General features: G+C 34.4%; 1 protein-coding gene across 4 annotated transcripts in view; it reads left to right on the forward strand.

Moving 5' to 3' along the window:
* The window catches only part of PPP4R3B (protein phosphatase 4 regulatory subunit 3B), a 63,584-nt gene that overhangs the window by 37,707 nt on the left and 2,942 nt on the right, over positions 1–22,935 (forward strand). The window contains exons 9-15 of one of the 4 annotated variants that reach the window (XM_033414201.2): positions 973–1,075; positions 3,200–3,241; positions 5,117–5,275; positions 8,784–8,953; positions 10,951–11,090; positions 11,508–11,671; positions 14,158–14,360. In XM_033414201.2, the coding sequence (XP_033270092.1) occupies positions 973–1,075; positions 3,200–3,241; positions 5,117–5,275; positions 8,784–8,953; positions 10,951–11,090; positions 11,508–11,671; positions 14,158–14,360 (981 nt within the window). Of the gene's footprint in view, positions 1–972; positions 1,076–3,199; positions 3,242–5,116; positions 5,276–8,783; positions 8,954–10,950; positions 11,091–11,486; positions 11,672–14,157; positions 14,361–22,935 lie in introns of all 4 variants that reach the window. The other 3 variants (XM_004284383.3, XM_033414202.2, XM_004284384.4) reach the window with 3 other exon arrangements.

Consider the following 22,935-nt stretch of genomic DNA (forward strand, 5'->3'; position numbering starts at 1 on the left):
ATTTGTACAATTTTGAAAAACAAATATTCAAGCATTTGTACACTCAGAATTCAAGTAGCAGTACTGTTCCTCTAGCAGTTGTTTTTGCAGCAAACTACAAGATTGTAATCTGCTAAAATCTTGGTAAAATGTTAGCACTTCTATTTATGATCCTTGGCCTCTGTATGTTAACATCTTAAGAATTAAAACAAAGAAATATGAATATAATTAACACTACTGAACTATAAAAATGGTCAAGATGGTAAATTTTATGTTATATGTTTTTTATCACAATAAAAAAGAAAACAATATGTACCAAATGATCTTAACTGCGTGGTGAAAGGAGTCAGCACAAAAAAGGGCTTAAGGAAGTATTGCAAAATATTAATAGTGGTTATCTCAAAATGCTGGGATATTTCTCCTTTATAGACTTCACTCAAATTTTGAGAAAATGTATATTATTTTTAAATCATTACAAGTTTATAGAACCAGTTATATAAAAAATAATGGCCAAAAACCCAAAAGGAATTATTTTCCAAATTTCCAAGTCATAAAGTCTTAAAATTAAAAAAAAAAATCTAAAATCTGTAACATTTCTAGTGGCTTGATAAATCAACTTGGTGTTTTTTAAAATTTGAATACATTGTGAAATCTGGGGTTTCAAATTTTAAACGGTTAAGTTGCTCTCACATTGATAGATTTTTCATTGCATTTCAGATCACACGCATATTTGGAAAAAAAATTGTTTTAGATAATTTTCCCTGGAAAAACTTTTTATAATGCTATCTGATCTTTTTCTTACATTCATTTTTATTTAACATATAATATGAAATAGATCTGACTATTCAGTTCTGCAGAAATAAGGTTAAGATGAATATAACAAGTTTTTTTCGATTCTTTCACAGTATCTTAAAAGTATCTCTGTGCACTGTTAATCCTTGAAGATGTTTTATTAATTATAAAGATAATAAAGTATTTTTTTGTATGTTTCAGAAAACGGAAAAAAGTGAATTTCTAAATTTCTTCTACAACCATTGTATGCATGTCCTCACAGCACCACTTTTGACCAATACTTCAGAAGACAAATGTGAAAAGGGTAGGGCCTCTTACTTACCTGCTGATGATTTCTGTTTTAAAAGAGTGAGATAAGTATTATAGCTAACAGACACTTTACTTGGTGCTTTTTATGACAGGGAAATTACTACTGAAAATTTTAAACTGCAATATAAAATCATGATTTCCCTTGTTTCAGAGTGTCTGTGGTAGAGAATGATATAGAATACGTGGCAAAAAGTATTACACCTTGAGGGAGAGAACTGTAAACACTTACCAAAAGAAGGAGATTGTACCCAAAGTTGTTAGAGTTAATGTTAGAGTGAGTAAGTGCAGAGAATATATTGCCTACAAAATCCAAGGTAACCGTCATTTTGGAGACATATTTGGCAATACAGTAAAAACTCTCTAATTGCAAAACATAAGGATCAGGTTATTAGGTTAAACAAAAAAGTTGGTTAAAGCAGAGAATAATTTTTAAAAATAAACTGTTTATAAACATTTACTTTAAATGCTGCTCATTTACTGATAGTTTGTATAGGGTCAAGGCTTTTTTTTTTTTTGTATGGTTTTTTTTTTTTTTTGTATTTCCATATTGCATTACATAAGTTGCACCCGTAATTCATCGGCTACAGTTTCTGGTCTCAGTTTATTATAGTGGAGAGAAAACCTAAACATATTTTTGAAGCAGTCTGAGTGTAGAATTCTACTATGGTTTTAAGTACTTTCCTTTAAGTACTTAAGTATTCATAGTTTCGTATGACTAAGTTGGTATCATTTTTTAAATTGAGGTCTGCTGTATTCAACTTAGCCATAGATATTACAGTTCTGTGACATTTCATCAGTCTGCAGTATTTAAATTGTGTAATCATATTACCAAATATAACTAGTGTAAACAAAGGACTGACTTTGATAAGCATACAACTCAGCTTGATGAAATGAGATATGTGGGGGGGCATATTCTCAGAAAATGTTGGCTAATCTATTAAGTCAATTAAGAGGAAGTCATTTAAGAGAATGTTTACTAAACTAATAAAATTGTACACCCTACATAATACTATCAATTCCATTTCTGAGTTTATATCCTAGGGGACATTTATGCATATACATGACAGATACAAGGATGTTGTTGCATTGTGCATTGTAGGAAATGAAGAAAATGTAGTATATTCATATAATGGAATACTGTTTAGCGGTTAAAATAATTGAATTTTGATCTGTCGACTGATTAGTTCTCAAAAATATGAATTGGGTAAAAAAAAGCATGTCACAGAACGTTTTGCAGAAAGGTTCCATTTATGTAAATTAAAACAAATGCATTTTTAACTTTCATTTTAAAATAAAACATTCCCAGCATACAGAAATATTTACATGATAGCATCACAGATACATACTTTGTTGGCTCTATCAAAACTAACTTGTCATATTTTTTTCAGTTTTTTTAAAAAGAAAATAAATTACAGATAGTTTCTTATGCATTTTCATTCTACCCCACCCCATCCCTCAAGAAATGCTGAATTTGGAGTTTATCACCCCTATGTTTGTTTATATTATTGTGACATGTATAATGTGGTATTATTTTTCACAGTTTCAAACTTGATATGAATTGACTTAACATTGTACACATTATTGTGCATTTTTTTCCTTTTTACCCAATGCTTTTTTTGAGATCTATCCATATTGATACCTAGAGTTTATTTTTAACTCTTGCGTGGTATTCTTTTGTATGAGTATCTTGTAATTTAGCCATCCTGCTTCTAATGTATATTTAAGTTGTTTCTAGCTTTTTCCTGTTACAATGCTCTGATATACATTCTTGTGTTTCCTAACATAAATGTGCTCTAAGATGTGAGCCTACGAATCGAAACTTAATTATAATGTTATACTTATTTTTTTAAAAATTCAAAACATAAGTGACTAATTGTTAAAATCTGTGTTATTTTGTCAGAATACTTATGATACTGTCTTTTAATAATTCTTCATCTGCACCCAGTTCTCTAAAAGATTTCAGATAGAGGTATAATATTTGACTGAAACTACTAATTCTTAATAGTTATTATGCAGGTAAAATGAGGTTATGATCAGAGATATGCTTTGTATGTTGTAAAGTGCTAGGGAAGTGTGAGATATTATTACTGAAGTCGCTGATTTTAATTTTTTTTATTAGATAATATAGTTGGATCTAACAAAAACAGCACGATTTGTCCCGGTAAGTATAGATTCATACTTTATGAACTAATGCAAACTGTAAGTTTTTTCCTATACAGAATATAATGCACTTATACAAAACTAGGAAAGACATATTTTCATCCAAAAAATCCAAAACTAGATTTTTTTTAAATAAAAAAATTCCGGGCTTCCCTGGTGGCACAGTGGTTGAGGGTCTGCCTGCCGATGCAGGGGATGTGGGTTCGTGCCCCGGTCTGGGAGGATCCCGCATGCTGCGGAGCAGCTGGGCCTGTGGGCCATGGCCGCTGGGCCTGCACGTCCGGAGCCTGTGCTCCGCAGTGGGAGAGGCCACGGAGGTGAGAGACCCACGTATCGGAAAAAAAAAAAAAAAAAATTCCACTTTCTCCAATATAAAAGATGCAAAACCCAGTTGAAATTTTGTTTTTGTTTTTCTCTGTAAATTTAGAGATTGTTTTCTGACTTTTTTTTTAAGGAGGTGTCTTAAAGTTGAGGATTAGTTCATTCTTATTTTGTAAATCTAGTAAACTAAGGCCAATCAGTTAGGAACTAGTCTTCATCAATAGTCTTATACGTAGGTATCGTTCATGAATCTGAGTATAAACATGGTTGCTTCTACTTGGAACATATGTATCAGGTATTGGCCTGTTAGTATGGAAAATAATGCCGTGTTTACCTGGCCTCCTGTCTTTTCTACCAGGCTCATCAAAGCTCTAGGAAAGCCAGTGTCAAATTAGGAAGCAGTTCAGAGATTGGATTATTAGAGATATGATGAGTAATTTCATGTCCTAATTTGGAAAAGTGAAAACAAGGCATTTAATTAACACTACAGATCACTGTTACAAGATCTTTTGTAAATAAAATTTGGGAATTGAGAAATTTAGAGAATTTATTTTAATGGTGAGGAACTAGTTCAGATACTGGCTGAGGTGATGGCTGTTGTACAAATTGGTCTGAAAGAAGTAGAACTCTTTACTTACATTTAAAGTAGAAAAGGTCTTTGAAATGCCAGAATTGTATTTTGTATACTTGCTAGTCATTCTGTTATTAAAAAGATTGCTGATTTGTTCCTGATAGTATCATGTGATGTTCCACAAAATATTTATTTGTGTAGTCTTCTTGAAAAATAAAATAGTTGGATTTGATGACGTCAGTTATTTTTTCTATTCTCTAAGGCTGTGATTCCATAATTTCTTCACAGCTTAATATTTTCTTGCCTAAAATATTTACAGTAGGTATGGGTAATTTACCTATACATTCAATTTTGATGTTCAAGAAGCAATTTTAAATCACTCCATGAATGTGTAAACCAAAGCCTCTTGAGGAAGAAAGAGCTGGTATATTTCAGTAGGCCTCTCATGGATATGATTTGATGTTAAAAAGATTACTGTTTTAAAATCATGATGTAATATTTTTCACTTAATATTCAAACAACCAAAAAAGTCCTTTCCTTAAAGAAGTCTTTAAAGAAAGCATATTAATTTTTCTTGAGAAATTTGTGTTACACCACTTCAGTCAAAAAGTTTAAGGTATTTCCTCTTTTACTGTGCAGTGGACCCTTTTATAGATCCATTAATATTAATGACAGCACATATTAAGGAAACATTACCAAGAAAATCTCAATGCAGTGAGGGCTTTATTATCATATTTGTACATTTTTATTTAACATTATTAAATATTTTATATAAGAGCCTTAGAATATCTATTTAGTAGGTAAAACTAATACTTCTGGAGAGTCTACCTAATGAAAAAATAAAAATCTATAGCTTCTTTAATTGATACAAAAAGGAGAAGAAAATACAGTTTTACTTTTGCTCTGAAATACAGGATGTACACTTTATTCTCTTTGCTTAGATGTATTGCAACGTTTATTTTCATGTGATGACTTTCTTTGTAGATAATTATCAAACAGCACAGCTGCTTGCCTTAATTTTAGAGCTACTCACATTTTGTGTGGAACATCACACATATCACATAAAAAACTATATTATGAACAAGGACTTGCTAAGAAGAGTCTTGGTCTTGATGAATTCAAAGCACACTTTCCTGGCCTTGTGTAAGTAACAGTTTCAATGAACATTCTTAGAAAATGTTTTATGGAACAGCATTTTTAATAGAAAAGCCTGAGTTACCCATGTGGAATTATTTTTTTCTAGCAAGTGCATATGCTATTAAAGAGATGATTGCGAGAAATACTAATCTTTTGTTTTCTTTTATTTAAAGGACAAGAGGAGTAGGTCACAGTGCTTCCCCCACCCACATATTGCTCACATTTAGATTCAGTTGTGATATAATACCATGTGCAATGACACTTCACTAATAGAACCACTCCTGCTGTCTTTTACATCTGCTTCATCAAACTGTCATTTAGTAGTGACTCTTTTTATATTTTTGAGATATGGGCCTTGAAATGTATTTGTATAACTCAGGTTATTTATTTGAACATGTAAAATAACTTACGGTCTTTTCAGTAGACCACTTGGACCAATAAAAGTCAAACTTAAATGCTGATGTTTGCTTAAATGTTGATTTTTGGTGAACCCTAACTTTACTTTCCTCTCATAGTTTCACCTGCTGATAGAGGTAAAGAAACCTTCTCCCTAGAAATAAAAAGAGCCCTGTGGGTTTTTTCTGAGCATGAAAATCATAGTTAAAATGTTAACATTTAATTTAATGTATAGAGAAAAGATTAATCTCCCTACTACTTCCTTTATTTTTAAGGCCTTAAAATAGCCACTGTTAACTGCCTGCACTACTTCTTTTCCATTCCTTTTTCCATACCTGTGCAAATTTACATAAACATTCACACATGTATATGTTTCCATGTTTTATTTTTATAGAAACAGGATCATGCTGACACACATCTCAGCCCCTTAATAATACGCTAGGTCATTGGATATGGTGTGAACTAATATTTTTCCTAAACATAGCTGAGTAACATTTCATAGAGTGGCTCTTTCGCAACTTATTCTACCATTCTCCACTGCATGGATTACAAGATTGTTTTGGTATTTTACCATTCCAAATAGCACTGTAATAAATAGCCTGGTATTGGGTTGGCCAAAAATTTCATTTGGGTTTTTCCATAAAACCCGAACGAACTTTTTGGCCAACCCATACATAAATCTTCCTTTACTTGTTTATTTCCATAGGATAGATTCCCTATATTGGGATTGCCAGAGCAAAATGTTTATTTATTTTAATATATCCTTTTTCAATTTTAATTTACTTTCCAGATTACTTTCCCAAAAGATTGAAGCACTTGACATGAAGAATGCACTCAATGAATAGCACTCATTCTTACTGCTTTTTAATATGTTATCCAGCTGATGATGGAAAATGTATTCTGTTTGTGTTTTAATTTACATTTTCCTTGATAACATCTTTTCACATTTTAGTGCTTTTGCATTTTGTCTGTTGTGAATTGCCTTTTATCTTTTTCTTAGAGCTCTTGTATGTTAGAGATATTAGCAGTTATCACATTTTGGGGAAAAAAATGTCCCAGTTTCATTTGTCTTTTGTCTTTACGTTTATTTATGGCATGTTTTGCATATAATTGCTATAAGATTCTTTATGATGACAAATATGTCTTATTTTTCATGGCTTTCGGGTTTTTTGCCTTGCTTATTAGGAAAGTCTCCTATGTCCTAAATTTATACAAATATTTTCCTCAATTTTCTTCTAATATTTTTTATTATTTTGTATATTTGTAATGCATCTGAAATTTGTTTTTGCATATGGTTTGAAGTGAGAGTCTAGCTTTCTTTTCTACTGGATGTATAGCCAATTGTGCTAACACCTTATTAAATAAACTATATTTTCCTTACTGAATTAAAATATCACTTTTGGTATTCAGTAAGTTACCATATATACTTGTGTCTTATTTCTGAACCATTTATCCTTTTATTTCACTAGATAAAATGAATGGGAAAGTTTATTCTTATGCCATTATAGTATCTCTGTTGTAAAGTTTAATATCTGCTAAGTACCTCCTCAGTTTTCTTTTCATAATTTTCTTGGTTCTTGGACATTTGTTCTTCCATAGTAACTTAAATACAACTTTATCCAGTTCATCCTGATTGGATTTACACTAAATTTTAATATTAATTTTGGAACAGTTGATGTTCTCATGCTAGGTTTTCCTATATGGCTTTCTATAAGTAGTCCTTTCTGAAATGACTGCAGAATGGTCACATTTAAATGGATATAACTGAACAAATCTCCAGTATTTAAATGTTTATATTGCTTCAAGATTTCCATTATTATAAACAACGCTGTTTTAACTATAGCTTTGTGTGCATGTTACTTCATTCACAGGCAGTGTATGAAAGTGCCTGTTTGCTCAGGTCTTTGGCAATACTTCAGTCTTTTTAATCTTAGGAAAACTATTTCTTATCCTGCCATAAAAAGAGGTGATGTTTTAAGTCTAGCAGTTCTGTCCGCACCTGTTTAGTCTTACAGTTATCATACATTTATACCTTATGTGGCCTATTTCGGTTTTATTTTCAGATAATACTTAGAACCTCTTTGGACAGACACAACTTCTTTTAATAACTTAGATCTGTGAACAGAGGGTTAAAATGAGAGAGTGACTTACAAAATCAGAAACCTTGTGTTTTTAAAGATGTGGCTAGTGTTATCTGTAGAATAAATTAAACTACTCAGGAGAGAGGTTACAAGTTAAAAGATAAAACATAAATATAAGGGATTGAAATTACAGTATTTTGTGTTCCATAAAGGTTTTAGCAATAATATTGCTAAATATGTTTAGCTGGGGAAAAGACTAGTTAAAGGGAAATTTTCTTTTCAATATTCTAAAATGTAAAAAGCCAAATTATACTGCTTATTTGTTACTCTAACATTCTTTTACAGTTACAGTCTGATTTGCCACAGTACATGTTTACTAAAGGTTAAACAGCTCACAAGCAATTGGTAAACAAGGGAGTGATGTTATTATAATCCGGAGGTAGTGTTGGTTCACAGATGATTTTCCCAAGGCAAAGAGAACTGGAATAGCTTTCATCGGAAAAGTAGAAAAACCTTTGGCGCTCCTGTTTACTGGTAGCAGGAGCCCCTTTGGCTGTATTTTCAGAAAACTTAAAAGAAGCACCTACCTCCAAAGCTCCCCCCACTCCCCTCTTTGCCCTGTCCCCCAGAGAGGTAAAGCAGTCTCGGCTCTTGGCAGGTTGCACCATTCCTGTCCCCTTCTCAGTGACAGCCCCTACTGACTCTGAGCTGCCTTCACTGCATTGTCTCCACATCCACCAGCACTGCTCTAAGTAGTGCCGGCATTTGTGTTGTATGTTTTTTGTGTATTTTTTAATCTCTCTGCCTTGTAGCTGTCTGCCTACCAATTATTGGGGCTTTTGTTAGCTCTCGCCCCAAGTTGTACAAATTTTGAGTTGGTTTTTCCCTAATTCTGTTTTTCGCAAAATCCAATTGTTCTTATTGCAGTTTTGCTTTTTACTTTAGAAGAACATATACATTGCTTTATGTAAAAATACCTGTATAATAATTAATACCAGTAAGATTGGCAACTTATTCCCTGTATTATTTTTAATTAGGTGCTCTTCGTTTTATGAGGCGGATAATTGGCCTTAAAGATGAATTTTACAATCGTTACATCACCAAGGGAAATCTTTTTGAGCCAGTTATAAATGCTCTTCTGGATAATGGAACTCGGTACAATCTGTTGAATTCAGCTGTTATTGAGTTATTTGAATTTATAAGAGTGGTAAGTTTATATTAAAAGATTCTTAGTAAATTAAAATAACTATATGTTTAGTGATGTTAATATTTTAAATTGTGAAATTCAGCATAGTATTTAAAACTGCATTTGTGCTCTATTCTTCTCAGTTCCATTTTTTTGCCAAATGTTTCAGGATATTTAGCATATTGGACATTTCCCTCAAGCATGCCATTCATGTGATCTCTGTGATCTTTTGTAAGGGTAGTGATAAAAATGAATAGAAAGATTGAAAAATAATTCCCTTGGTAGACATTGATACAAAATGCATAAAACGTAGGATGTTATCATGGAATTTTAAGTTGAAGAATCTGAGAAGTTAGGTGAACTACTTCAGCTGCCTTATTTTATAGACGAGGGCTTGAGACACCCAAAGTGATTAGCTGACCTATTCAGGTGCATTCATTTGGTTAGGAGCACAGGCAGGGCTTGAAGATATGGTGCAGCTCATCCTTGAGTCTCAGTCAGGCAACAAAAGATTTGTCATAAAAACATCTGGAGAGAGCTCTGTGTGAATACCAGGGATAAGATGAATAACTGAAGAACCGGTAAGATAAATTTACCATCCCACACACTGAAATGATTCCACTGGAGGAAATGGCCACATGGTTAGAAAAAACTTGAAAAAAGAAAGTCAAAGCTAGAAATTCATTCTCTAGTTTTGCTTCTTACAAATCAGATTTGTACTGATGACACAGTATTCCCACGTAAAGATTATTTGGCTGACTAGATTGTTTTTCTTAGAGTAGTCGCTTGCCAAGAGTATGGTTTGCAAAAAGGATGAAGATAGAAGTACTGTCTTTAGCCTTGGAAAAAAAGGAACATGGTTGACTAGCTCACCAAGAATCTGAACCCAGGTTCACAGTGTACTGTTCTATGAATTAGAGATTAACTTTTATATATTTTTTTCCTTTAAAATTTTTGTTGAGATATGGATAAAATGAATTGTAAGGTTCACAGCCCCATCCCTATTCCTATGATTGAATTTGTTTTTCTGAAAATAATTTTGAGTGATTGATAAATGTACATTGAATCCCAAAACTTACCTTTTTTTGTTTCGGTGTGTAACACAACTATTTTACCTAGGTTTCTAATTTTTCTCCTTTGCATATTTTTTTGATTCAGATATTCAGGGGAACTAGTTTAAAGATATAACAGTCCTTAATACAACCAGGTTATGGTATATCTTTTAAGGAAGTGGCATGTATATATCCTACCAGTATTAGTCCTGAATCACAACTTATTTATTTTTAATCATGAGCCTGCTTTGCACCCATTCATTTGCAGTGATCACTTAAAATGGTTCATTTAGAATTTAAAATTTATTACTATCGGTTTATTTCACAAAAATTACACCACTAGAGAACTGTGGAAATATACAAGAGGAATTCAAGTTGTTTTACCAAATATGTATATGTGATATAGTCAGAGGAATCTGTTTATTTTTTAAGTAAGGCTTATCTTGTTTTGATAGTTAAACAAGGCATCATCAATAATATCTTTCAATGTTTGTTGAAAATATAATTTCAATATCTGCTTTCTAACTAGGTGTGCACTCTTGATCGGGCCATCCAGTCTCTGTCATAGCCTCAATTTTCCCTTTCTGTAAAATAGGGTTAATAAAACGTATTTTATAGAATTGTTATGAGGATCAAGTGAAATTGTATGTGATAAGCGCTTTTTAAATTGTAAAGTGCTATTATGTAAATGCAAAAAATAAACAGACAACATAAACTAAATACATTTACCTTTCAAATGTTCTTTATAGTCCCCCCAAAAGGGCTTCAGTCAATTACTTCTCCTTTTTTCCAAGTGTTCTGTGGAGTCCTGGCTCATGTATAAAGAAACTAGGACGTTTATTTTTGGAAGATGATTTTGAAAAACCTTTTTTTTGATCAGCTTTAGAACTATAAAAAAATTTTTTTAAGTTTTTCTTCTAACAAGCATTGTATTATATTTGAAATATAAATTTTGTGCTTATACAGGAAGATATCAAGTCTCTTACTACACATATAGTTGAAAACTTTTATAAAGCACTTGAATCGATTGAATATGTTCAGACATTCAAAGGATTGAAGACTAAATATGAGCAAGAAAAAGACAGACAAAATCAGAAACTGAACAGGTATTGTTTAAGTATATTGCATTTATAGCCTATAAAATTATGTTCAAAATCATGTGTAGTTTGATCTTACATATGAAATTTACCCAGGAATTTTCTTTCCATCATTAGATAGTACAGGGTTGTGTAGGAGGGTAGTATATTCTCCCTACACTGAATCTTTTGTATGAAAGATTACTGCTCCATATCATAACTCAAGATAAATTTTTAGGCTGGTGTACAAACATCCTTGGAGTGTTCTCTGCTTTCTGGTTACATCTTATATCGCAACTGAGGTGATTATGATATAAGTTATACTCAGTTAAAATTATTTCAGCTCCTCTTGGTTATACATATTCTCATATAATCTGGTCAGGAATTTTAAATCACTACTTAATATTTGTGATATATTTCTTACAGTGTACCATCTATATTGCGTAGTAACAGATTTCGCAGAGATGCAAAGGCATTGGAAGAGGATGAAGAAATGTGGTTTAATGAAGATGAAGAGGAGGAAGGGAAAACAGTTGTGGCACCAGTGGAAAAATCTAAGGCAGAAGATGATTTTCCAGATAGTTATGAAAAATTCATGGAGACTAAAAAGGGTATTAAAATTTTGAATTTTTGATTAGTTCATTCTCTTATTTAGTATAGAAATTATTCAGTTGTTTGTGAAGTTGTGATAATAGTTTATAAAGCATGAAAGACATGAATTTTATGCTAAATCAAAACCTTTTAAAATTATCACCTTTTTCAAATCTGATTTTTCAAAACATTTTATGGGGCTTCCCTGGTGGCGCAGTGGTTGAGAGTCCGCCTGCCAATGCAGGGGACACGGGTTCGTGCCCTGGTCGGGGAGGATCCCACATGCCGTGGAGCGGCTGGGCCCATGAGCCATGGCCGCTGAGCCTGCGCATCCGGAGCCTGTGCTCCGCAGCGGGAGAGGCCACAACAGTGAGAGGCCCACGTACCGCCAAAAAAAAAAAAAAAAAAAAAGTGTTTAAAATGTTTTTCTTGAAACTTGCCATTTTGTGACTCTCTTCATTTGCTGTTTATAAATTGCATTGTCTATACTTTGCCTTCTGTGAACAGTTGTGCTTTTATTTCTATACTGAAATCTTCAATAATAATAGAGACCATATAGATCCATAGAAATTTTCCAAAGCGCTCTGTCATTTACAGCTGGAGAAACTAAGCTTAAAGAAAGAAGTACTTTACTCTTTGAAAGTTTTAAATTGTTATAAAAGTTTCATAAAGATAAAATGGCAAGGGACTTTCCTGGTGGTCCAGTGGGTAAGACTCCGTGCTCCCAGTGAAGGGGGCCCAGATTCGATCCCTGGTCGGGAACTAGATCTCGCCTGCAGGCCGCAACTAAGAAGTACGCATGCTGCAACTAAAAAAAAGATCCTGCATGCCGCACCTGAAGATCCCAACCCGGAGCAGCCAAAACAAATAAATGTTCAAAAAAAAGATAAAATGTCAAGAGCGGAAAAGTAATAGTAAAATTTCCTGTCTTTCAAATATGTTTAACTTGTTTATAAAACTAAGATCTTACTAGTGTTTTTCAGAAGAACCAGTCACTTTAATTCTATAATTTAAATGTTTCAAAAAATTTATATCTTGAAAGGCAAAAGCATTTCCTAGACTTATATATAAGTTTATGATTTTCTTTCCCTTTTTTAAATTTATTTATTTATTTATTTACTTTTGGTTGTGTTGGGTCTTCGTTGCTGCACGTGGGCTTTCTCTAGATGTGGTGAGCGGGGGCTACTCTTTGTTGTGGTGTGTGGGCTTCTCACTGTGATGGCTTCTCTTGTTGTGGAGCAAGGGCTCTAGGTGCACGGGCTTCAGTAGTTGTGGCATGCGATCTCAGTAGTTGTGGCTCGCAGGCTCTGGAGCACAGGCTCAGTAGTTGTGGCACACGGGCTTAGTTGCTCCGCGGCATGTGGGATCTTCCCAGACCAGGGCTCGAATCCGTGTCCCCTGCATTGGCAGGTGGATTCTTAACCACTGTGCCACCAGGGAGGTTCCTAGTTTGTGATTTTCAACGTGTGATTTTCTAAAGGCATTTCTCATTAGTTAGTGTTTCATTAATTTCTTATTACATTTTCCTTGAAACTGTTCCTACCAGCCTCACTCATTTTCCACTCATCACTGCCATAAGTTCTATTTATTTCAGCTTGGGGGATCACAAGAGCCTATTAAAATGTCCTAAGGAATAGGTACCTTTCGGTAGCCAAATTCTTCTACCTTTACTCATTACAGGCCCTGCCCTGAGTACTGTCAGAAGAGGCAGTGAGGCCATACTTGAAGTACTGCATCCAGTTAAGAAACATAATCAAAAATAGTGGCAGCCAGGGTTTCCCTGGTGGCACAGTGGTTGCGAGTCTGCCTGCCGATGCAGGGGACACAGGTTCGTGCCCCGGTCCGGAAAGATCCCACATGCCGCGGAGCGGCTGGGCCCGTGAGCCATGGCCGCTGAGCCTGTGCGTCCGGAGCCTGCACATCCGGAGCCTGTGCTCTGAAATGGGAGAGGCCACAACAGTGAGAGGCCTGTGTACCGCAAAAAAAAAAAAAAAAAAAAATAGTGGCAGCCAGATGTTAAAGGATAGTAGATACCTTTGTGATAAAGGAAACAGATAAAGGAACCTGGAATATTCAGGAAATAAATGACTGATAAACATGATCCTAATCATTTTCTTTAGGCATTTGGAATATTATTGACTTGTGTGAGAGATTATTAGGTTTTCACAATGAGTATGGAAGTGTAGAGTCAGTGAGTGGAAGCTGCAGAGAGACAATGAAAGGAAGAGTCAGACAGCTAGTGAGTCCTTGGAAGAGTCCTAGATATAGCAGTGTGGAATTCTAGCATACGGTGGCTGATCTGTTATATGACTCTGAAGTTTCTTTCTAATCCTGAGATTTCTAAGACTCCAGCTAATAAAGACTTGTCACTGTACACATCATGCTCTACCCTCTTAGCTCTTACAAAAAAGCAAAGGCACTGTTTTATAAGTTTTTAAATTATTGTTTTCAGATGCTTTGACTTAGCAATATTTACTGATAATTCAAATTTTTACATTTGCTTTAGCAAAGGAAAGTGAAGACAAGGAAAACCTTCCCAAAAGGACATCTTCTGGTGGCTTCAAATTTACTTTCTCCCACTCCACTAGTGCTGCTAATGGAACAAACAGTACAAACAGTAAATCTGTAGTGGCTCAGACACCACCAGCAAGTTCTAATGGATCCTCTTCCAAAACTACAAACTTGGCTACATCAGTAACAGCCACCAAGGTATGTGAAACTGCTCTACACACAAACTTCGCTTTTTTCGTCTGTAGAACTATTTCATGTTTCCTGAAGAAAATTTGGATAATAAAAATAATCTCAAAGAAGAAAAAAAGTTGCACACATTGTCATCAGAGAATATGACTGCTAACATTTGATTGATTTTTCTTTAGGTGTATGGGTTTATCTGACACAATTACAGTCTCTGTATAAGCACAGTTTTGTATCCTGCTTCCATTAATTACGAGAATTTTTCTCTGTTATTAAAACATTAATGAGGACTGTAGAATTTCATTTGATTTAGCTGTATCATAGTATTTGTAAGCATCCCCTCCCCCCACCAATATTTTGGAGCACATAAGTTGATTCTGATATTTCACTGACTACTGGCATTGTTGCATTTTAAGTTATTTTCTTGGATAGATGAGTAGAACAGTGTTTTCACCCATATTGTCAAATTCCTCTCCAGAAAGGCTATACCAATTAATGTTACCGTAAGCATTGTATGAGTATGCTTGGTTCACTGCAGCTTTGGCACTGTTATTATAATGATTTTTAATCTTTACCAGTTAGGTAGAGGAGACAGTATATATCTCGTTCCTAATTGTGTCATTTGTTACTAGTAAGGTTGAATGTTAGCCTTTTGAATTTGGTCTTCTGTTAATTGTTCATAGTCTTGCCTTTTTAAAAATTGGTTTATGTCTTTTTAGTATGAGTGAGTCTTTGGTTAAGAATATTAACCTTTTTGTCATTCACATAGCAAATGTATTTCCCATTGGTTACTTTTTTCATGTAAACAAGTTTAAATTTTATATAAAACTTTTTTCTTTCATTTACATTATTATTATATGTAATATGTCCTTTTCCCCAAAAAGGAGTGGCTTAAAATAAAAAGGCATAAATAAAGGACAACTGTTAGTATAAGGTTAGAAGGACAAGAGAAGGCCATAGTAGAAAACCTAAGTGAAGTGATGCTTCTTGTTTTGAACACAGAATATAAGTCTGAGTTTATTTATTTTACAAAAATGTAGAATCTTTCTTCAGTATTGTAGCAAGGTGGGCTCTTGACTAATGATCACAGAAGTAGCATTTTCAATAGGATTCTCCTGTTTGTGAAATACAGTTTATGTTATTGAATAAGAATTTTTAAATTTTCATTTTTTGATAGGACAATTTAGTATAATATTATGACACTATATTAAGAGTATTTGCTGTTGAGTTATATTGCTTGGGTTCAAATCTTGGCTGTGCCTCTTTGTGTTTGACCTTAAGTAAATTATTTAATCTCTCTGGGCCTTATTAGTTTTCTCATTTTAAACAGGGATAAAACAGCACCTCCTTTATAGGTTTGTTGTGAAGGTTTAATTATTTAATAAATGTAAAGAGTTTAGAACACTATTTGGCACATTCTCAATATATACTAGCTTTTCTTTTTCTTTTTTTTTAATCAAAGTAATATATGCACTTACTTTTAAAAGATAAATAGCATTAAAAGTATTGAAAAAAAAAACAGTCCTCTTCTACGCAGCGAAGGCTTGGAACTCTTCTAGCTCTTTCTTCTATTTCTAATTAATATGCTAATACTGCCATATTGTTTTACCACTCCGTACCAGATCCTCACCCTTATTACTCTCTGTATCACAATTTTTGGTTAAAACAATATTTGATAACTTTATAGCTATAATAACACAAATATTCTTTATTCATTAATTTTTTTCCTGCTTTTTTCTCTTTTTTTCCCTGCTTTTTTTCTACACTGTGTTTTTCTTTATAACTTTTCTCTTTTTATAAAGTAAATAACCTCTCAGGTTATTTTCCACATAGTCTCCCCCTTGGAGACATCTCTCTTAAAGTCTCCCATCTTGTCCCAGCCTAGATTGGTTCCTCTCCAGACTTGCTGCTCATCTGTTGTCTTAAGGCTGCCTCTGCCATCACACTAATACTTCCTTTTGCCTTGCTTCTTTTCTTATGTTGACTGTTTCCTGGATCTCAGGTCTCTGTTCTCTTTCTTGATTTTCCATCTCATTTTGTTGGAGCATACCCTCTCTGTTTCCTGGAAAAAGAATTCCATGAGAGATAAAGTTTGAGACCTTGCATGTATGAAGATGTCTTTATTGTATCCTCATACTTGATTTGACAATTTAACTGAATGTAGAGCCAAATTAGAAATAATTTTCTTTCAAAACTTCGAAGTTATTGCTGCCAAGAATTCCAGAGACATTCTTACTCCTGATTGTGTGTGTGTGATTTTATTTGATTCTTCTTGGAAGCATTTGGGGTTTTATCTCTGTATTCTGAAATTTCAGGATGATATACTTTGGGCATTCTCAGCTAAACAGTCATGACCTTTAGTTTTGGGACATTTTATGCTCTTTCACTATAGCTTATTGTTTGGATATTGGGCCTTATAATTTTCATAATTTTTCTCTCCTATTACTCATTTTTTTGTTCTATTTTCTGGGTTATTTCCCTGAGTTTTTAATTTACTGTCCTTACAGATAATTTTTTATTTATGAACAAGCAAAATCAAGTGCGAACACAAACACATATTTCACCTTTTTTGACACTAACAGCAGATTGCCGAATACATTTGTTCTACATCTTTTGGGGGAACAGATAGAAAAATAGCAGTTGTTCTTGGAAAACTAATTAATTGCTCAGTCACTCAAGACTATCACAAAAATTTGATACTAAGCAAGATAGGAGCTCACAGAGTAAAGCACTAGTTATATTGGCTCTCAACCTTTTTCAGCAAACTGACCACATTTCTAAGTGAAGGCAAGTTCTTTATCACCAATGGCCCTTTAGCCATTTTCACCATCGTTGCTTTTCAGGTGTCCAGCAAAGTGATTCAGAGGTAGATAGATTAGATAGATAGATATATAGATTCTTTTTTTAGATCCTTTTCCATTATAGATTATTACAAGATGTTGAATATAGTTCCCTGTGCTATACAGTAGGTCCTTGTTGGTTATCTATTTTATATATAGTATTGTGTATATGTTAATCCCAAACTCCTAATTTATCTGTTCCCCCCCCACCCTTTTCCCCTTTGGTAACCATAAGTTTCTTTTCTGTGTGTTAGTCTATTTCTGTTTTGTAAATAAGTTCATTTGTATCATTTTTTTTTTTAGATTCCACTTACAAGCAATATCATGATGTTTGTTTTTCTCTTTCTGACTTACTTCACTTAGTATGATAATCTCTAGGTCCATCCATGTTGCCTCAAATGGCATTATTTCATTCTTTTTTATGGCTGAGTATTACTCCATTGTGTATATTTATCACGTGTTCTTTATCCAGTCATCTGTCGACGGACAGGTTGCTTCCATGTCCTGGCTATTGTAAATAGTGCTGCAGTGAACATTGTGGTACATGACTCTTTTTGAATTCTGTTTTTCTCAGGGTATATGCCCAGTAGTGGAATTGCTGGGTCATATGGTAGTTCTATTTTTAGTTTTTTAAGGAACATCCATACTGTTCTCCATAGTGGCTGCACCAATTTACATTCCCACCAATACTGTAGGACAGTTCCTTTTTCTCCACATCCTCTCCAGCATTTATTATAATGTAGACTTTCTGATGATGACCATTCTGACCAGTGTCAGATGTTACCTCATTGTAGTTTTGATTTGCATTTCTATAATAATTAGTGATGTTGAGCATCTTTTCATGTGCCTGTTGGCCTTCTGTATGTCTTCTTTGGAGAAATGTCTGTTTAGATCCTCTGCCCATTTTTTAATTGGGTTTGTTTCTTTGATGTTGAGTTGTTTGAACTGTTTATATATTTTGGATATTAACCCCTTATTGGTCCTATCATTTGCAAATCTTTTTCCCATTCAGTAAGTTGTCTTTTCATTTTTGCTTTGCAAAAGCTTTTAAGTTTAATTAGGTCCCATTTTTTTATTTTTGCCTTTATTTCCTTTGCTTTAGGAGACTGATCCAAAACAATATTGCTACAATTTATGTCAAAGATTGTTCTGCCTATCTTTTCCTCTAGGAGTTTTATAGTATCTGGTTTACATTCAGATCTTTAATCCATTTCAAGTTTATTTTTGTATATGGTGTTAGAGAATGTTCTAATTTCATTCTTTTACATGTAGCTGTCCAGTTTTCCCAGCACCACTTGTTGAAGAGACTGTCTTTCAATTGTATATTCTTGCCTCCTTTGTCGTAGATTAATTGACAGTAAGTGCATGGGTTTATTTCTGGGCTTTGTATCTTGTTCCATTGATCTATATGGGTGTTTTTTGTGCCAGTACCATACTGTTTTGATGACTTAGCTTTGTAGTACAGTCTGAAGTCAAGGAGCCTGATTCCTCCAGCCCCATTCTTCTTTCTCAGGATTGCTTTGACTATTTGGGGTCTTTTGTGTTTCCATACAAATTTTTAAATTTTTTATTCTAGTCCTGTTGGTAATTTGATAGGGAATGCATTGAATTTATAGTTTGCCTTGGGTGGTATGGTCATTTTAACACTGATTCTTTCATTCTTTCATGGAAAGAACACGGTGTATCTTTCCATCGGTTTGTGTCGTCTTCAGTTTCTTTCATCAGCATCTTATAATTTTCGTCACCATTGTTGATTGCTACAATCGAATTGATTGGTTCTTAAAATTAAATAGATCAGGTGATAATTTGTTTTCCTTTGGGAGGCATCCTAAAGCTCTAACATATTTTTTAAAAATCACATTCTTTGAAAATTTTATAGTTTTCAAGATCAGCGAAACAGTAGCTACTAATGAAATTTATTTATTAATTTTGGCTGCATTGGGTCTTTGTTGCTGCACATGGTCTTTCTCTAGTTGTGGCGAGTAGGAGCTAGTCTTCATTGCAGTGCACAGGCTTCTCATTGCAGTGGCTTCTCTTGTTGCGGAGCATGGGCTTCAGTAGTTGCAGCACATGGGCTTCAGTAGTTGCAGCACGTAGGCTCAGTAGTTGCGACTATCACCTTTACTGATGATTAAAAATTTTTAATCATGTTGAAGGAAGATCTATGTATTCTTTTATTTTTTTTTTATTTTGCTGTGGCACTCAGGATCTTTGTTGCAGCATGCAGGATCTTTTAGTTGCAGCATACGGAACGTTTAGTTGCAGCATGTAGGCTGAAGCAACCTGCATCCTGCAGCATGCAGGATCTGGTTCCCTGACCAAGGATCAAATCCAAGCCGCGTGCATTGAGAGCATGGAGTCTTAACTGCTAGACCACTTGGGAAGTCCCATCTATGTATTCTTTATTTCATTGAGTAGAGCAGGGGTTCCCAACCCCCAGGCCTGTTAGGAACCAGGCCGCATAGCAGAAGGTGAGTGGCAGGCGAGCAAGCAAAGCTTCATCTGCCGCTCCCCATCGCTCACATTACAGCCTGAACCATCCCCCCACCCCCCATCCAAACCATGGAAAAGTTGTCTTCCACAAAACCGGTCCCTAGTGCCAAAAAGTTTGGGGCCCACTGGAGTCAAGGATAATTCTTGAATTCTGTCCCCTTAGATTTGTTAATATGATGAATTATGTTAAGTTTCCTAACTTAAAATTTGTTAATTTGTCAGTTTTAGTTCAGAAAGAGTCATTGTTTCTTCACAGGTTTTTGTTATTGTTACATCAGTTGTTTTGATCCCTTCTTTCATAGTAGAAATGTTTCTCAAGTGTCTGGTGATGCTTGGATTTTCTTTCATATTAAAAAGTAAGGTAGTTTGGGATTGACATGCGCACACTGCTATATTTAAAATAGATAACAAGGACCTACAGTATAGCACAGGGAACTCTGCTCAGTTATACATATGTATATGTATAACTGAATCACTTTGCTATACACCTGTTAATCAACATTGTTAGTCAACTATACTCCAATACAAAATAAAAATAAAAACTAAGAAAAAAAAGAAAGCCTTGAGCAGTGCCTCAGTGAGGTGCTAATCTATTTATGCAGCAAAAATATAAAATAAATTCATCTGCTAGGCTCACAGCACCAAAAAAAAAAAAAAAAAAAAAGGTAGACTTTTCAACAAGACTGCCAAGACAATTCACTGAGGTAAAGAATCATCTTTTCAACATGGTGTTAGGACAACTTGGATATCTGCATTCAAAAGAATGAAGTTGGACCCTGCCCCTCACCATGTTACAAAACTTAAAGTAGACAAAAGTTTTAAATATAAGAATTAAAAGGATAAAACACTTAGAAAAAACTACAGGTGTAAATATTCATGTCCTCAAATTAAGCAGTGATTTTTTTTTTTCTTTTTGTTTTTATTCACCGCAAGGCTTGCGGGATCTTAGTTCCCCAGGGATTGAGCCTGCACCCCCTGCAGTGGAAGCACAGAGCCCTAACCACTGGACCACCAGGGAATTCCCCTAGGCAGTGATTTCTTAGGTATAACACAGAAAGCACAAGTGTTACAAAAGAAAAAAACAGATAAATCAGACTTCATCAAAATTAAAAACTTCTTTGCTTCAAAGGACACTATCATACGGTGAAAAGGCAGTCCACAGAATGGGAGAAAATATATCTGATAAGGGACTGGTATCCAGAATATATAAAGAACTCTCCAGCACAACACAGCAACCTGGTTTTAAAATGGGCATTTAAAAAGATTTCTCCAAAGAAGATATACAGATGGGGCATATAAGCACATGACAAAATGGTCAGCATCATTAGTCAGGAAAATGCAAATTAGTCAGGAAAATGCAAATCAGAACCACAGCGAGATTCTACTTCACACCCACTAAAATAGCTATAATAAAACACATGGACAAAAACGTGTGTTAGTGAGAAACTGCAACTCATACATTATTGATGGGAATGTATCAATAAAATGGTGCAAATGCATTAGAATACAGTCTGGTAGTTCCCCAAAAAGTTAAATTCCACTCCTAGGTATATACTCAAGAGAACTGAAAATAATATGTCCACCCTAAAACTTGTACATGAATATTAATAGCAGCATTATTCATAATAGCCAAAAAGTGGGAACAACCCAAATGTCTATCATCTGATGAGCGGATAAACAAAATGTGATATATCCGTAACGATGAATATTATTTTGCCATAAAAAGGAAAAGCAATGAAGTACTGACACATGCTACAACATAGATGAACCCGAAAACATTATGCTAAGTGAAATAAGCCCAACACAAAAGGCCACATATTGTATGCTTCCGTTTATAAGAACTGGTCCAAAATAAGCAAATCTTTAGAAACAAAGTAGATTTGTGATTTCCTGGAGCTGGGAAGGAGGGAGGGATGGGAAGTGACTAATGGGTAGAGGTGTTGGGGGGTGGTTGTTGATGAAAACACTCTGGAATTAGTGGTAGCGGTCACACAACTTTGGGAATATACTAAAACCACTGAACTGTACACTGCATGGGGGTGAACTTTACGGTATGTGAATTATGTCTCAATTTTTAAAATAAGGCAGTTAAAAACAATGAGAAGGGCCTACTGATGTGGACTTCATATAAAAGACTAGAGCAAATGCCCTGCTCTTTTTAGGGAGTGTTAGTGGTTTGGGGTTTTTCCCCTGTGGAGCCACTTAGCTCTTACAGGCATAGCTAGTCTGCTACACCTGGTGAGTATAAGCTCACCTGCTGGTGTTCTGAGAGCCTGGATGGGAACGAAAGCTTAGAATGGAGGTGGGCGTGTCTCTGCTTGGCATGCAGAATTTACTGTTTCACACTGGCACCTTTCCCCTGCCCTTTACTGTGCCTGAAGTCCTGAAGTGCAGAGCCTTTCTGTCGCTTTTCCTTTATGGTTCGTGGTGGTAGAGGAGCCGGAATCTCCCCGTGGGGGTAGGCGTGTGGTAGGGGAACGAATTGTAGAATTGAGGACTCAGTTGTCTGTTTCACTGACTCAACTGTTAATCATCTTCCCTGCTTTCCCCAGTATTTTGGTTCCCTTACTTCCTAGTCTTTTCTGCAGTTAAGACAAGTAAGTTTGCTTCTTATTTCTATATCCCCCTGCAAACCCTTCTTTCTTGACTTCGTTCTCCATTAAAACTGAGTTATTTTGCCTCTGATTTCTTTTTCCAAAAATGTCTTAACAGCTTTCATCTGCTGTTTTCTCCTTTCCTTTTTTGTCTTTGTTGATATATTGTCAGAAACAAAAATTTTTGAAGAGAATATAATGCCTGGGAAAGCAATCTAAATGTCCAACAAGGAATTTAACTTTGGCGGTGTATCCGTACCATGGAATACTAGAGTTTAAAAGAATGAAATAGAACTTTGTGTACTAACACTGAAAGCTGATATTTGTTTAAAAGCAATACATTTATAGTTATATATTAAAAGTCTGGAACCTATCAAATTCCTCACAGTGTGCACCTGTGGATTTATAGTTCCTTTTACTTCCAATATTTCATATTTTGTATTTTTATTCTTTGTATGGTAAACATGATTTTTTAAATGTATAATATGAGTTTGTTTATGGTATATATATGTATAGATAATAGAGGTAAAATTGAAAACTAAATTGTGTAGCCGAGTGTCAGATAGAATATTTATTGATCTTATGCCAAAAATTATTTTAAATGTTAACCATTTGGAACTGAAATGTTTGTACATTATGATATATAGGATTAAAAGTAAAACT

This window comes from Orcinus orca, chromosome 13 (assembly GCF_937001465.1).
Source record: "Orcinus orca chromosome 13, mOrcOrc1.1, whole genome shotgun sequence".
NCBI lineage: Eukaryota > Metazoa > Chordata > Mammalia > Artiodactyla > Delphinidae > Orcinus > Orcinus orca.